Source organism: Procambarus clarkii, chromosome 22, assembly GCF_040958095.1.
Source record: "Procambarus clarkii isolate CNS0578487 chromosome 22, FALCON_Pclarkii_2.0, whole genome shotgun sequence".
Taxonomy (NCBI): Eukaryota; Metazoa; Arthropoda; class Malacostraca; order Decapoda; family Cambaridae; genus Procambarus; species Procambarus clarkii.
Window position 1 is genome coordinate 16,144,593 of NC_091171.1, and position 15,093 is coordinate 16,159,685.

A 15,093-nucleotide genomic window follows, 5' to 3' on the forward strand; every position below is an offset into this window, starting at 1 on the left:
ATTTGTAACCCTAACAGATTAGATTTCCATATTGTTACTATCTAAATTTGTTTCTCAATTTTCTTTATTTACCAAAATATGTTTAATTCAAGCATTGTTAGTTTAAATAAACCTTCCCTATCCCCCCCCAAAAAAAAAACTTCAGAATAGGCTGTCACTTGGAATGGTAGCTTACTATAAATTGTCTTCTTTATTATGTAATTGCTAGACTGCACACAGAGGGAGTGTTCAGTTTGGTCAACAAAATTTTGACCAAACCAAACCCCTTTGCTGACCTTAGTTTGGTCAACAAAGGGAAAACGTCTAAAGTTGCACAAACAAGCGACAAGCAGGAAACAATCAAAAGGATAAGGGACAACATATCACACTGAGATACCAGCCACCAGGATAACCAACCTCAGGACAACATTTATAACCTTAACTATAAACCATGCTGTTCACTACTAAACCTAAGTGAACCGTGAGATAACAATGAATGGGGTTGGCTGCACCTGGCAAATACTTTACTGTGCCCAAACATCAACACGCAGACGGGAGACATCTCCCGTCCACGAGGCTCACCATAGCCCGCGCTTCTTGCCCCGCTCCTGTACCAGGTAAGTTACGGGCTCACCATAGCCCGTGCTACTTGAAACTTGTTCCGAGTAGCTGAATTTATAACAACAACAACAATCAAGACGCAGCTCTAACTCTGGACATCGCCACAGTCTTGAATATCTAGCTATGTCTCACCTACTCCCATGTGAGGCGTCGCAGCTCAACCCGTCTCTTACAAATTACGTCGCTTTTCACTCGTATGCGCTACGGCCGTAATTTGAAAATGAAAAATAAATGAAAATAAATTTAGGATTTTTTCTCCAAAACAGCAAGTTAAGGGTCCTTTATTTGTTAGGATGGCAGGAATTTCTCCTAAAGTTACAAAACGTCATGAAAACTGTTAATTTAAAGTTTCCTCTCCTAACGTAACAGCCTAAGCCAGAGGACCCAAAAGAGAAACCGGGACAGTACGTCACTTTCGTGAGTCGATTTGATTTTGAATTATACTGATTTTTAGCCTGAGTGCGCCGCATACGAGCGAAAAGCGACGTAATTTGTAAGAGGACAGGTAGCAACGACCCGGTCAACGTGACGTCTCCTGTGTCCAGCCCTACCATTGGCCGGCGACGTCGTCGATCGTGACGTCACGGGGAAACGCGTCACATGGGGCCAGATTCACGAAGCATTTACGCAAGCACTTACGGACGTGTACATCTTTCCTCAATCTTTGACGGCTTTGGGTACATTTATTAAACGGTTTACAAGCATGAAAACTTCCCATTCAACTGTTGTTATTGTTATAAACAGCCTCCTGGTGCTTCGGAGCTCATTAACTGTTTAATAATTTTAAACAAAGCCGCCAAAGATTAAGAAAAGATATACAGGTTCGTAAGTGTTTGCGTAAGTGCTTTCATGAATCTGGGCCCTGGTTGTTTACAGTAGGTAGTTGTGGGGATAATTATCATCTATGATGGATGTGTGTATCCAGAGAGAACTTGCAGGGTGAACTATGGTATCCCTGACAGCCCCTAACACCATACACAATATAACAATTACTTAATACCGTCATGCAGCCAGTTAAGGATATAGATACTATATGACCATTATCATTTACATGAAATTGTAACAGTATAGAAGATAACCTGTTAAGTTGGCAATAAAATGAGTTAATTGATTACAGGTAAGTGCTGACCGCATCAAAACATGTACTTCAATACATAAACACTGACGAAGACAAGTCAGTGTTACTGACTAAATCCTTACGTAAGGATTTCATATATTTCATATTACACGAGTAAGCAATTTCAAAGTATAAACAGTATTTGAATGCTGCTAATATTTTCAAAAACCTAGGTTAGATTTGTTTGCAATTAGAATACATTGGCTTAGTCTTCAGTATATAATTTGCCATGAATAATTTAATACGTAATCAGTCAGTCTTTAATAATGCGTAGGTCTCTAATTACTCAAATACTTAACTTTAATTGTTGGTGAACTATTTCAATCGACAAAATATTTGGTATGGCAAAGCACATGGACACTTGGTTTCTCATAGTTTAAATAAATAGCATAGTTAATATTTGACCTATTAAGTATTTTTATAATAACTTGCTACAGTATTTTTTTTTTCCTTTTCATAAAATACATATTTAATACGGGTTACGAACACACAAAGCATATATTGCTGGCACGACGAGATTCTTATCCGCCGATGAAAGTATTTGAAGTTCCTGGTTGTGTAGTCGAGAAACATGACTTATGTATGGTTTCCGTACAGCTGCGTGGGTGTCGTAGCTGCATGACGACTCTGGCCCCGGCGGTCTCCCTGACGACCAAGGGAGTCTCCCTCACGACCCCGGGGGTCTCCCTGACGACCCCGGGGTCTCCCTGACGACCCCGGGGTCTCCCTGACGACCCCGGGGTCTCCCTGACGACCCCGGGGTCTCCCTGACGACCACGGGGGTCTCCCTGACGACCCCGGGGGTCTCCCTGACGACCACGGGGGTCTCCCTGACGACCCCGGGGGTCTCCCTGACGACCACGGGGGTCTCCCTGACGACCACGGGGGTCTCCCTGACGACCACGGGGGTCTCCCTGACGACCACGGGGGTCTCCCTGACGACCCCGGGGGTCTCCCTGACGACCCCGGGGGTCTCCCTGACGACCACGGGGGTCTCCCTGACGACCACGGGAGTCTCCCTGACGACCCCGGGGGTCTCCCTGACGACCCCGGGGGTCTCCCTGACGACCACGGGGGTCTCCCTGACGACCACGGGGTCTCCCTGACGACCCCAGGAGTTCTCTGACGATCCCAGGGGTTCTCTGACGACCCCGGGGTCTCCCTGACGAACCCGGGGTCTCCCTGACGACCCCGGGGTCTCCCTGACGACCCCAGGAGTTCTCTGACGATCCCAGGGGTTCTCTGACGATCCCAGGGGTTCTCTGACGACCCCGGGGGTCTATCTGACGACCCCGGGGGTCTATCTGACGACCCCGGGGTCCTCCCTGACGACCCCGGGGTCCTCCCTGACGACCCCGGGGTCCTCCATGACGACCCCGGGGTCCTCCATGACGACCCCGGGGTCTCCCTGACGACCCCGGGGTCCTCCCTGACGACCCCGGGGTCCTCCCTGACGACCCCGGGGTCCTCCCTGACGACCCCGGGGGTCTCCCTGACGACCCCGGGGTCCTCCCTGACGACCCCGGGGGTCTCCCTGACGACCCCACGACACATGTGGCCGAGACCCCCAACGCTTCCCGACCACCAGGTCGTTATGGTCCGACAGGCAGATGGACTGTGCCAACAAAGGTCACCTGGACACGCATTATCTAGCCGATTAATCGTGCCTATTGTGGACACAGGTGAGCGCTTGTTGTCGGAGAGCTGACTGCGCAGTGTGTTGAGGGGACCCCGCTGGTCACCAGGGGTGGCCTGCGCCAGTTGTGGCGGAGTTTACCTCTTGCCAACTGCAGTCTAGAACTAGGATTCATCATTTACCCATTCACGTACGAAGCCTATACATCTTTACGTAATCAAGGCAGCTGTGCATTTATTAAAAAGTTTATGAGCTATGAAGCGTTATGACTATGTCCATACCAATAATCTCGGGTCGATCACGACGTTACAGCGTTTCCAGCCTCGTAAACTGTACAATAAATACAGACTAAGCCGCCATGATCGAGAAAGATGCACAGATCTCTAAGTGGACACCAAAATCCTTGACGAATCCCAGTCCAGATTCCCCCCCCCCCCCAAGGGTGACAGTCGACAGGGTGAAGAGCCTACACGCAGCGGACCATCTCACGGGTCGGACTGGGGTGACGTCCCCCCGACGTCAAGTCACCCCCCGACGTCAGGTCACCGACGTAGGCGTACAGTGTGCCACCTACGACAGCTGAAGGCCATTCATTGGTTCAGCAACGTTCACCAACTTCCAAGGGCTCCAGCCGCAGGCTTGAAAATCCCCTTATACGAGCCATTTTGCTCCGTCAAGAAGGCCTGGAATGTGTAGAGGGGAAGGGCTACGGAGTTGTTTAAGACTGTATCTCCCGGCTCTAATACAATGTTCCGAGTCCCCTGGTCACGCTAATACTGTAGCTCCCAACTGTAATGACGAGTGTGTGAAGGGTAGCAAAATATTAAGGTAAAGGAGCAAAATACTAAGGTAAGAGAGCAAAATACTAAGGAAAGGGAGCAAAATATTAAGGAAAAGGAGCAAAATACTAATGGAAACCGAGCAAAATACTAAGGTAAGGGAGCAAAATACTACCTTGAGGCTACCTTGAGGTGCTTCCGGGGCTTAGTGTCCCCGCGGCCCGGTCGTCGACCAGGCCTCCTGGTTGCTGGACTGATCAACCAGGCTGTTAGACGCGGCTGCTCGCAGCCTGACGTATGAGTCACAGCCTGGTTGATCAGGTATCCTTTGGAGGTGCTTATCCAGTTCTCTCTTGAACACTGTGAGGGGTTTGCCAGTTATGCCCCTTATGTGTAGTGGAAGCGTGTTGAACAGTCTCGGGCCTCTGATGTTGATAGAGTTCTCTCTCAGAGTACCTGTTGCACCTCTGCTTTTCAACGGGGGTATTCTGCACATCCTGCCATGTCTTCTGGTCTCATGTGGTGTTATTTCTGTGTGCAGGTTTGGGACCAGCCCCTCAATTATTTTCCACGTGTAAATTATTATGTATCTCTCCCGCCTGCGCTCAAGGGAGTACAGATTTAGGCTCTTTAGTCGGTCCCAGTAATTTAGATGTTTTACTGAGTGGATTCTAGCAGTAAAGGGTCTCTGCACGCTCTCCAGGTCAGCAATTTCTCCAGCTTTGAAAGGGGCTGTCATTGTGCAGCAGTACTCCACTCTAGATAGCACAAGCATTTTGAAAAGTATCATCATCGGTATAGCATCTCTAGTGTGAAAAGTTCTTGTTATCCAACCTGTCATTTTTCTTGCAGTTGTGACGGCTACTTTATTGTGTTCTTTAAAGGTAAGGTCTTCCGACATGAGTACACCCAGGTCCTTTACATTGCCTTTTCGTTCTATGTTATGATTTGCCTGCGTTTTGTACGTGGTTCCTGTTTTTATGTTTTCAATTTTTCCGTAGCGCATGAGCTGAAACTTATCCTCGTTGAATACCATATTATTTTCTGTAGCCCATAGAAAGACCTGATCAACATCTGATTGGAGGTTTGCCGTGTCCTCTATGTTGCCAACTCTCATGAAAATCCTAGTGTCATCTGCAAAGGATGATACAGTGCTATAGGTTGTGTTCTGGTCTATGTCCGATATGAGGATGAGAAAAAGTACTGGAGCAAGCACAGTACCCTGGGGGACTGAGCTCTTCACGGTTGATGGGCTGGATTTTATTACTAAGGAATTATTTATTTATTATTTATTATTTATTATTTTTATTACTTACTGATGGGCTGGATTTCTACTAAGGAAAGGGAGCAAAATACTAAGGAAAGGCATGGCAAGGTAAGATGATCAGCCGGCAAGCGTGAATGATGCGAAGAAGGGTTGTATATGTATACACCTGGAAGGTCTATACATACAGACCTATATGTAAAAAGCCATGTATAGACCTGGAAGGTCTAGGTCTACCTCGAGACCACCACTCCGATGCCACAATGGCTGAAGCAGCATACAGGAAAGTATAACACAATGATAGTCAGAAACAGAAGGGGCGAAATGAGAGCAGCGATTCTTTTGCCCGCGTCACGCTGATATATTCACATCACTAGGCTACGCAGAAGCGACGCTGTGGGTGATAGTGATGAGCACTGGGACCACTCACTGCTTCTCCAAAGCGTTGTGGGAATCATCGAGCACAGATGCTATACCAGCTGAAGGTAACGAAGGACACATATTAAACACTACATTCTAAGAATTCTTCAACACATTAGATGTTTCATCAAGATAGCCATAAATCATCATAACTCAAAACTACCATTATCATAATTCATAGCTGTCATTATTACCTAAATTCATAATCTAATAATATCGTAAAATAAGAAAGAACAAAAGAGTAGTAGAGGTGGAGGTGGCCTGGACGATAACACTAGAGAGGCGAGCGGCGGGAGAGTTGAAGGAGTAGCAGGCCGGCCGGGTGTCAAGTGTGCTGTTAATGGCTGACAAACATGGCGGTGGGCGGGGCCTGTCTCACCCCCTGACAAAGTGGCGACGACCAGCATGGAATAACACCAGGCTCGGGCTTCTGAGCTCCAGGCTGGCTGCCTGCCACACACTTATCGTTCTCCAACACCACCATGAACAATTCTAGTGAGTTAGGCTCTTAAAACAGACAAAACATTTCTAATTTAATAGTGAGTTTTGGTTAGTACTGGACAACAGGCACAGCGGACGCTTACATGTGACGATAATTCGACTGTTCTCTTGTATTTTGGCGATATCTACTTATAACCTAGCATAACCTAGGTTATTTAGCAAACCCAATTCGTTCGAACAAAATTTTAAGGAAAATGGTGAAAAAACAAAGACATCCTCAAGACGGTTTTTTGAGGCCTTCATTTGGTCACGAGGGTCAATGTCTCCCAGCCCGGCCCTTGACTAGGGCCCCCCCAGTGGTCAATAAGTAAAGGCTTGGACATTAATTCTTCAGGTGGCTTTCAGAGTTGACCTTTTTTCAACCTATTCCCTTCCACCTGGAGCTTCACAGAAGCTCTTTAAAAGGCTTTACTAATACCATTTAACCTTTCAAGTTAAATTTATCTCAGCTATAGTGCCAAATGAACTGGAACAATTCAGCTACATTGTCGTCACTACAGAAATGTAATTGCACCTGGATTCCATTTTTTCACGAAAATTACTGGTGGAAGATACAAGAAGTTTCTACAAGCATATTCCGTCACTTCACACACACTGTGGGACTGATCAAACATCCCTAGTCTTTGAATTCAACACAATTGCCTTCCGTTGTTGACTTTTTTTGCCGAGCCTGCTCCAACATTATATATGCCGGTCCTACTACTTTGTAGCACCATAAGTGGTTTTAGTTATAAATTAACATAGAGAAGTGGAGTATTGCAGGAGACAGGAAACTGTCATGGTACTGCTGCCTGAGAATTGAAACTCTCACTTGTAATGTTCTAAAATGGCACTTTTACCCAAGACCTCATGCCAGGTAGACCACATGTTAATGATTAGTCAGATACCACAACTTCCTAATCGGATAACTGTCATCTGTGTCGGCTTCTATCAAAGGACAGCCTCCTTTTCCATATATTTCGTAGCAAGATAGCATCAGGCTATCTCATAGAGGCGGAGCTTAACTCCTTGACTCCCAGATAAACACTGGAACAAGCGCAGATAGACAGAAACCCTGGAAACACAAACCGAAACTGTCTCTATTTTCCGCTTGTTACAACTTGTAATAAAGTTGTTACATCTTGGCTTAACGTGTTTATGACATATTAGAACGTTGTTACAACTTGCTATATTGGTTGTTATAACTAGTTAGGAGGTGTTAAAGCTTGTTGGAACGTTGTATCAACGTCGTAGTTTCGGTGTGTGTTTGGCGGGAAGATCCTCGTTCACGTTTGGGGGGGGGGGTTCACGACTGGAAACCCAGGACCCTTGAGAACCTTGACTAGGCTACCCCTTCATCCTGCTATCCTTCATCCATTATCACAGACCGTGGTGAGTGAATGTGTGTGTGAGGTATTGATGTATACTGTGTTTCCCATTTAAGTTTGTGAATACATCAGAGAACAGTCAGTTTTGTGGAGTTTCTCAATTTCCAGTTAGTGACTCCACTTCTATTTGTAATTTATATGGTAACCACACATACATACATACACACACACACACACACACACACACACACACACACACACACACACACACACACACACACACACACGCGCGCGCGCGCGCACACACACAAACATCCAACCATGACGTCAGCTTCCAGTGTTGTTCCTGCAACCATACAAACACACTATCCGTGTCTGCTATCTGTCGGTGTCTGCTGAGTGCCTGTCAACGTCGGGTGAGTGCCTCTCGGCATCTGCCCAGTGTATGACTGCTTGATACCTGCTTGATGGGGTTCTGGGAGTTCTTCTACTCCCCAAGCCAGGCTTGACTTGTGAGAGTTTGGTCCACCAGGCTGTTGCTTGGAGCGGCCCGCAGGGCCACACACCCACCACAGCCCGGTTGGTCCGGCACTCCTTGGAGGAATAAATCTAGTTTCCTCTTGTAATAGCACTTTCTCTGTAACTAGCTGACATTGTATCTATAAGGTGTGAAGGATTGAAGAAATTGTTTATGTAATAATCTAAGATGAGGTCTGATAAAGACCTTTTGTGCCCTCTGTAATGCTTTTGCGCTACCGCTCACAGGATGAGTATGGGGTGCACAATAAACTAGCCGCCTTCGGCGGCAACAATCAATCAAAAATCAATCCTTGGAGAAAACAGTCTAGTTTTCTCTTGAAGATGTCCACGGTTGTTCCGGCAATATTTCTTATACTCGCTGGGAGGATGTTGAACAGCCGCGGACCTCTGATGTTTATAGTGTTCTCTGATTGTGCCTATGTGCCTAGGGGGCCTCGTAGCCTGGTGGATAGCGCGCAGGACTCGTAATTCTGTGGCGCGGGTTCGATTCCCGCACGAGGCAGAAACAAATGGGCAAAGTTTCTTTCACCCTGAATGCCCCTGTTACCTAGCAGTAAATAGGTACCTGGGAGTTAGTCAGCTGTCACGGGCTGCTTCCTGGGGGTGGAGGCCTGGTCGAGGACCGGGCCGCGGGGACACTGAAAGCCCCGAAATCATCTCAAGATAACCTCAAGATAACCTCAAGATGGCACCTCTGCTCTTCACTGGTTCTATTCTGCATTTTCTTCCATATCGTTCACTCCAGTACGTTGCTATTTTACTGCGTAAATTTGGAACCTGGCCCTCCAGTATTTTCCATGTGTATATTATTTGGTATCTCTCTCATCTCCTGTCTAGTGAGTACATTGGAGAGCTTTGAGACGATCCCAATAATTTAGGTGCTTTATCTCGTCTATGCGTGCCGTATATGTTCTCTGTATTCCCTCTATTTCAGCAATCTCTCCTGCTCTGAAGGGGGAAGTGAGTACTGAGCAGTACTCAAGACGGGACAACACAAGTGACTTGAAGAGTACAACCATTGTGATGGGATCCCTGGATTTGAAAGTTCTAGTAACCCACCCTATCATTTTTCTGGCTGTCGCAATATTTGCTTGGTTATGTTCCCTAAACGTTAGGTCGTCAGACATTATTATTCTCAAATCTTTTACATGCTGCTTTTCTACTATGGGCAGATTTGATTGTGTTTTGTACCCTGTATTATGTTTCAACCCGTTTTCGCACTTTCGTATAGTCAATATTGACTTATTAAATACGTGCATATGTGACATACTAAACATACTAGTTTACCTTGAAACGCTTCATAGAAAACACCGACCTTACCTAACCTTCTTAGTATGTTAAGATAAACATCTTATTGCTTCGTAATTACAATTATTACTTAACCTATACCTATAATAGGTTAAGTAATAATTGTAATTACGAAGCATTAAGATTCTTATCTTAACATACTAAGAAGATTAGGTAAGGTCGGTGTTTTCTATGAAGCTTTTCAAGGTAAACTAGTATGTTTAGTATGTCACATATGCATGTATTTAATAAGTCAATATTGACTGTAAGAAAGTGCGAGAACGGGTTGTATGTTTAAGGTCCTCATTTTTACCGTACCTGAGTACCTGGAATTTATCACTGTAAACATCATGTTACTTTCTGCTGCCCAGTCGAAAACTTTATTAATATCTGCTTGTAGATTTTCAATGTCTTCAGCAGAAGTAATTTTCATGCTGATTTGTATGTCATATGCAAAGGATGACACGAAGCTGTGACTTGTATTTTTGTCTATATCAGATATGAGAAAAAAGGAAAAGCAGTGATGCAAGGACTGTACCCTGAGGTACAGAGCTTTTTACTGCGCTTGGACTTGATTTAAAATGGTTGATTGTTATTCTGTGTTCTGTTCGACAGGAAATTGAGTATCTACCGTCCTACTTTACCTGTTATTCCCATTGACCTCATTTTGTGAGCTATCACCCCATGGTCACATTTGTCGAACGTCTTTGCAAAGTCTGTGTATACAACATCTGCATTTTACTTTTCTTCTAAGCCTTCTGTGATTTTGTCATAGTGGTTGAGTAACTGTGACAGACAGGATCTTCCCGCTCTAAATCCATGTTGTCCTGGGTTGTGTAGTTCATTATTTCCTATAAAACTAGAAATTTGATTCCTAATCACTCTTTCAAAAACCTTAATTATGTGATGTTAGTGCAACTGGTCTATAATTTTTGCCAAAGTTTTACTACCCCGCCTGTGCAGAGGAGCTATATCTGCAGATTTAAGTTGTGTCTGTCTGTTCCCAGGTCTGATTGGTACACCGACCCAGTTGTTCCAGCCACACGTGAACCCTTGTCTGTAAAGACCGAGGGGGGAGGCACGTTACACAAAGCCCTCCCCCCACCAGACCCAGTAACCCATACATCAGTTACTTTGGGGATGAGTGACTATCCAAGAGTCACCCGGCCGACGCCTCACGTCACTAACGAGGTTGTCAGGGCCAGCGAGCTGTCCACATTATAGCAGTCACCGGAGGTGCCATACAACGCCGGGGTAGCTGTCTCGAGATCACCACTACCCACCTGCTGCGTCATCAAGACTGCAGCCATTCCAGCAGTGTTGGAGGAGAGGTCAAGAAATGGAAAGCACGTAGCAGTACTCAAGAATTTCGCCGGAAGATTAATGATTACGTCATCTGAAGTAACAAGAAAGCGGAAGTAAGGCGGTCACAGGTGGAAGGCACGGTTTCCCTACAGAGTACCGGGACTCGCCAATAGAAGGTCGCAAAATTGTCTCCTTTGGCCTAAAGTCGGCGGTACGAGGGTATACACAGTTGGTGTTTACGGCCTAGTAACCTGGGGACATCAAGAAACGCCTGAGATGACGTGAGCAATGATGGAAGACGAGATTCACCTGTTCTGCAAACAAGCAACCCGCCTCTACGACCTTCTGACACCACTCCTGCTAAGAGACACTGTTGGTACATCCAGTTCTGCTCTGCTGTGGTCATCTGCGACGTCAAGTTTAACATCAAGACTGCCGTGTGAACTGTGATTGATACGAAGGCGTGTGGACTGTCGAGAGCAAGATTAATGGCCGAAGTAACAGTATTCTACAGCTGTCACTTGGCACTCCGCTCTACTACACTCTGTCGTCATTCAGGAGTACCGGATGGGAGTACAAGAGGACCAGGTATTGATGTCTACACATGGGGAGAAGCAAGATCGACACCGTCATCGTCAGCGACTACATTCAGCATCCAGCAGCGTCGATTTTTTTTTTTATCGTTTACTCAATATGAACAATTGATACGAACAACAAAGTTGGCTCTGAACATCTGTGTAAAGAACATCTGGACACTTTTGTTTAAATGTTGAAAAACAGATTTAAAATAATAATTGGTATAATATATGAAAATTTAACTCTATAAATTGGTCGGTAATCAAAATCGAAGCCCCTGTGTAATTGTCTCAGCCCAGAACAAACGGTTATGGAAAATTATGTTGTGCTATTTTTTTCAGAATGTTTGAACACAGGAGAGGCGGACCAATATAAACATTGACACTTCTAGTGAGTGAGAACACTTGGCTGTACAGTCAGCTGAAACCTGTGATATAGTATAGGATTTTTTTTATTTTTTAGATAGATGTAATAAACATTAGGTGTGTTCCTTAACATGTCAAGGTTGACATTGATGGGGAGTGGTTAGTACACGGATGTGAGCTTGATAGTTCCGTAGTACGCTCCCGGATGACTGAAAGTTCAGTCTGATGATATAACTTTAATGTTTGTTTGAGCACGGTGTGGCCGGCTCTAGGGGACACATGGACTTGGCTAGTGAAGAGCCAAGAGAGTTTAATAGCTAGTTTTTGATGGTAGAGTAGGGACATGTTATTTAGCTATGTCAGTAAGGATAGGATGTATGTTTCCTGATATTAGAGGATTGCTGTCAGTTGACAGCTGAGAAATTTATGAAATATGAACATGGTTATTATGATGTTGGACTATTATTTGTCAAATTTTATTAGTTAGGTTAGCTTTTGTTTGTGGCATGAGTTGAATTGTGGGTTTGGATACTAAACCTCGTGAATTTTAACAAATTAACAAGGTTTACTAAGTGCTTGTGCGGGGGGGTTGTAACAAACTAGGCTGTTGTAAGAATTATTCCAGAAGGTTCCAGAAGTTCGAGTAGGGACCTGACCTCTCAACAACGCCCAGTCCCCTGGGAATTAGCAGGTCTGAGTCACAAATGGCGGGCATCTTTGTTCATAGCTGCGTATAATGAACCATCCTATAGTATTCAGTAATTTAGAGAAAATTAGCCTTTATTCATTTTGCATTAAAATTGTATTGTATAATAGTACTGGATACAATATCAAGAGTATTCTAATTATTGAGTTTAAGTCACCATCAGTGACGTCACGAATCAGATCTAACTTTTAAGGCGGAGTGACCGGCGGTCATAGGTCATCAGGGGTTGACAGGTCTACTATTTCTCAAAGTTTTAATAACCATTTTTGTGATCGGGAACAGCTCTGCCGTTAGATGTTTGTAATTTAATTCAGTAAAATAATTCAACCAGTCTGGATCAATTAAGTACAACAGAGGTTAATTGTTATAACTTAAACCTTGCTAGTAACTGGGTAGGACTTTGACTAGGCGGAAGGATACAATACTCTGTCTGGGGTAGTCCAGACAAGGAAAAAATCAGTGTGATCTGCCGAGCAGCTGGGAGAGGTCAAACATCTTACCTCTCCCCAAGACCAGCCCAACATCTTAGCTGGAAAACATAAAGGTATAGTTGCTATTGCTAATTATAGAAATAGTCTTCTCATTTGCCATTCAGGTCAAGTAGGGAGTGTTAAAGTGATAGGGAGTGAACACATTTAGATTTTGTTTTAGTTTTCTTTTAATAAATTAAATTTGTTATTAATTTGCATTTTATTGTTTCCATTTGGTTATGTGTAAACTTGTTCTGGTCACGTGGTCCACACGAGGCAGAGTTGCATTGGGCGCCGATTCTAACATCGGATCGGAATTCATCATCCCCATCTAATTAATTCCACACTCAAGTTTCCGAGGTTATAAACTACTAGTGGGGATCAAGCCCCAAGGTTGATTAATTAGCGTGATCGATCCAGACCTCGATCATTGCTCTGTAGAGCTGGTCTGGTGGTGGCAGCATAGAGGCGACTCTAGGGTTTTGCTCAGAGCTTAGGTCACGTCATACTGGGTGTAGAATCCTAAGTCGGTCAATCGTCTTAGGACCACGTGGCGTGGAGTTGGCTTTGGTAAAAGTTTTGGAGTCCCTTGGTAGAGAATAATAAGTAAGAATACGGGTAGAGGGAGTAGAAAGAAGGAAGTAAAGAGAGAAACCCTACCCCGTGTTACATGGTATCTCTCCTGTATCCAGGCTCTTTGTCCATATTGCGCTGAGTGCTCGCGCTACTGGTACTTTACATTTCTTTATGAACATTGAATTCCACGAGTCAGGACCAGGAGCTGAGAGCATGGGCATGTTGTCAATTTCTCTTTCAAAGTCTTCCGATTTCGTGTTAATATCCGTTATATTATCTACAGCTTAAATGTAATTCATAAATAATTCATGATTGCATCTGCTGGGTGTCTGACTGTGTCTGCTGAGTTTATATCTATGCCAAATATCCGTGACTACTGTGTCCATTCTCTGTTTATCTTAATATATTTCTATCGTCTACATTACCATATAATGTAAAACCTAACTGTCTAGCTGCCTCGTATTAAGACTTGCTCGCCTCCAACACAAACAAACACTTACTGATCTCTATCATATAAGAACAATTCCTAACTATAAGCGTATCGTCCCTTACACTTGAGAATTATCGCGTCTCTGACCTCGCGGAGCGTGTAACTTGAGCACTAACTCTCCCTTCAATTGTTTTGTCAGAGGTACAAGGGGGGAACTTGCTCATTCCAGTTGAGAAAATAAGCATCAAGCCGAATCAGATTTATGCTGATAACATCCAAGTGAATTTAATTTAAAGCCGATTGTATAATTTGCATTTCGACCATCGTACCTTACGAGTGGCGCGAGACAAGGACAGCATCATGCGCTGTTGCCAATCACACACACACACAAGTATAATGCGCGGTTATACAACACGCCAGCGAGTATATCATTTTATGACAATGAAGTCAAATCGACCAGAGTTGTATTAGCTGTGTGTGTGTGTGTGTGGGGGGGGGGGGGTGCGGGGGGGGGGAGGGGGGTATGGTGCGGGGGGGGAGGGGGGTATGGTGCGGGGGGGGGAGGGGGGTATGGTGCGGGGGGGGAGGGGGGTATGGTGCGGGGGGGGGGGAGGGGGGTATGGTGCGGGGGGGGGGAGGGAGAGTGAACCTCCGGACACCTCGAGGTATGTAATCAACGACTCATCTGGCCTCGGGAGTAATTTACACTGTGGCCACTTAACAATAGCCAGGAGTAGTAAGGGGAACCCCCTTGGTGTACAGAACAACAAACAGCAGCATTGTATCAAGTAAATTCTAACGATTTCTATTATTGTGTTCAATGAATAGCCTCGTATAACTCTGACGACCATATTTACACTTCCCGTGAGCGGCAGAGATGCTAATTGATGTAAATATTATTAATGCTTCGACTGAGTAACTAATATGACATTGTGTCATGCCAATGGGGTCCCTCTTTTTACATGAACAAAATAGTTATATCTTATGTACTCACCTAGTTGTACTTGCGGAGGTTGAGCTTTGGCTCTCTGGTCCCACCTCTTAACAGTCTATCTACTGGTGTACAGATTCATGAGCTTCTCAAGCTCTATCATATCTACATTTGAAAAAACTGTGTGTGTGGAGTCAGCCTCCACCACATTGTTATGTTCTGAGGATGACCTTGTACCCTCGTACTGTGTGCCAGGATGAAAAGTACAAGATTTGAAAGTTTT

At 44.8% G+C, this 15,093-nt stretch overlaps 1 protein-coding gene across 1 annotated transcript; it reads right to left on the reverse strand.

Moving 5' to 3' along the window:
• Nucleotides 1-2,293: 2,293 nt before the first annotated feature.
• On the reverse strand, nt 2,294-3,271 carry LOC123760580 (50 kDa spicule matrix protein-like). The gene has a single exon (XM_045746275.2). It carries the CDS (start codon nt 3,269-3,271, stop codon nt 2,294-2,296), a length of 978 nt encoding a protein of 325 aa, XP_045602231.2.
• Nucleotides 3,272-15,093: the final 11,822 nt, after the last annotated feature.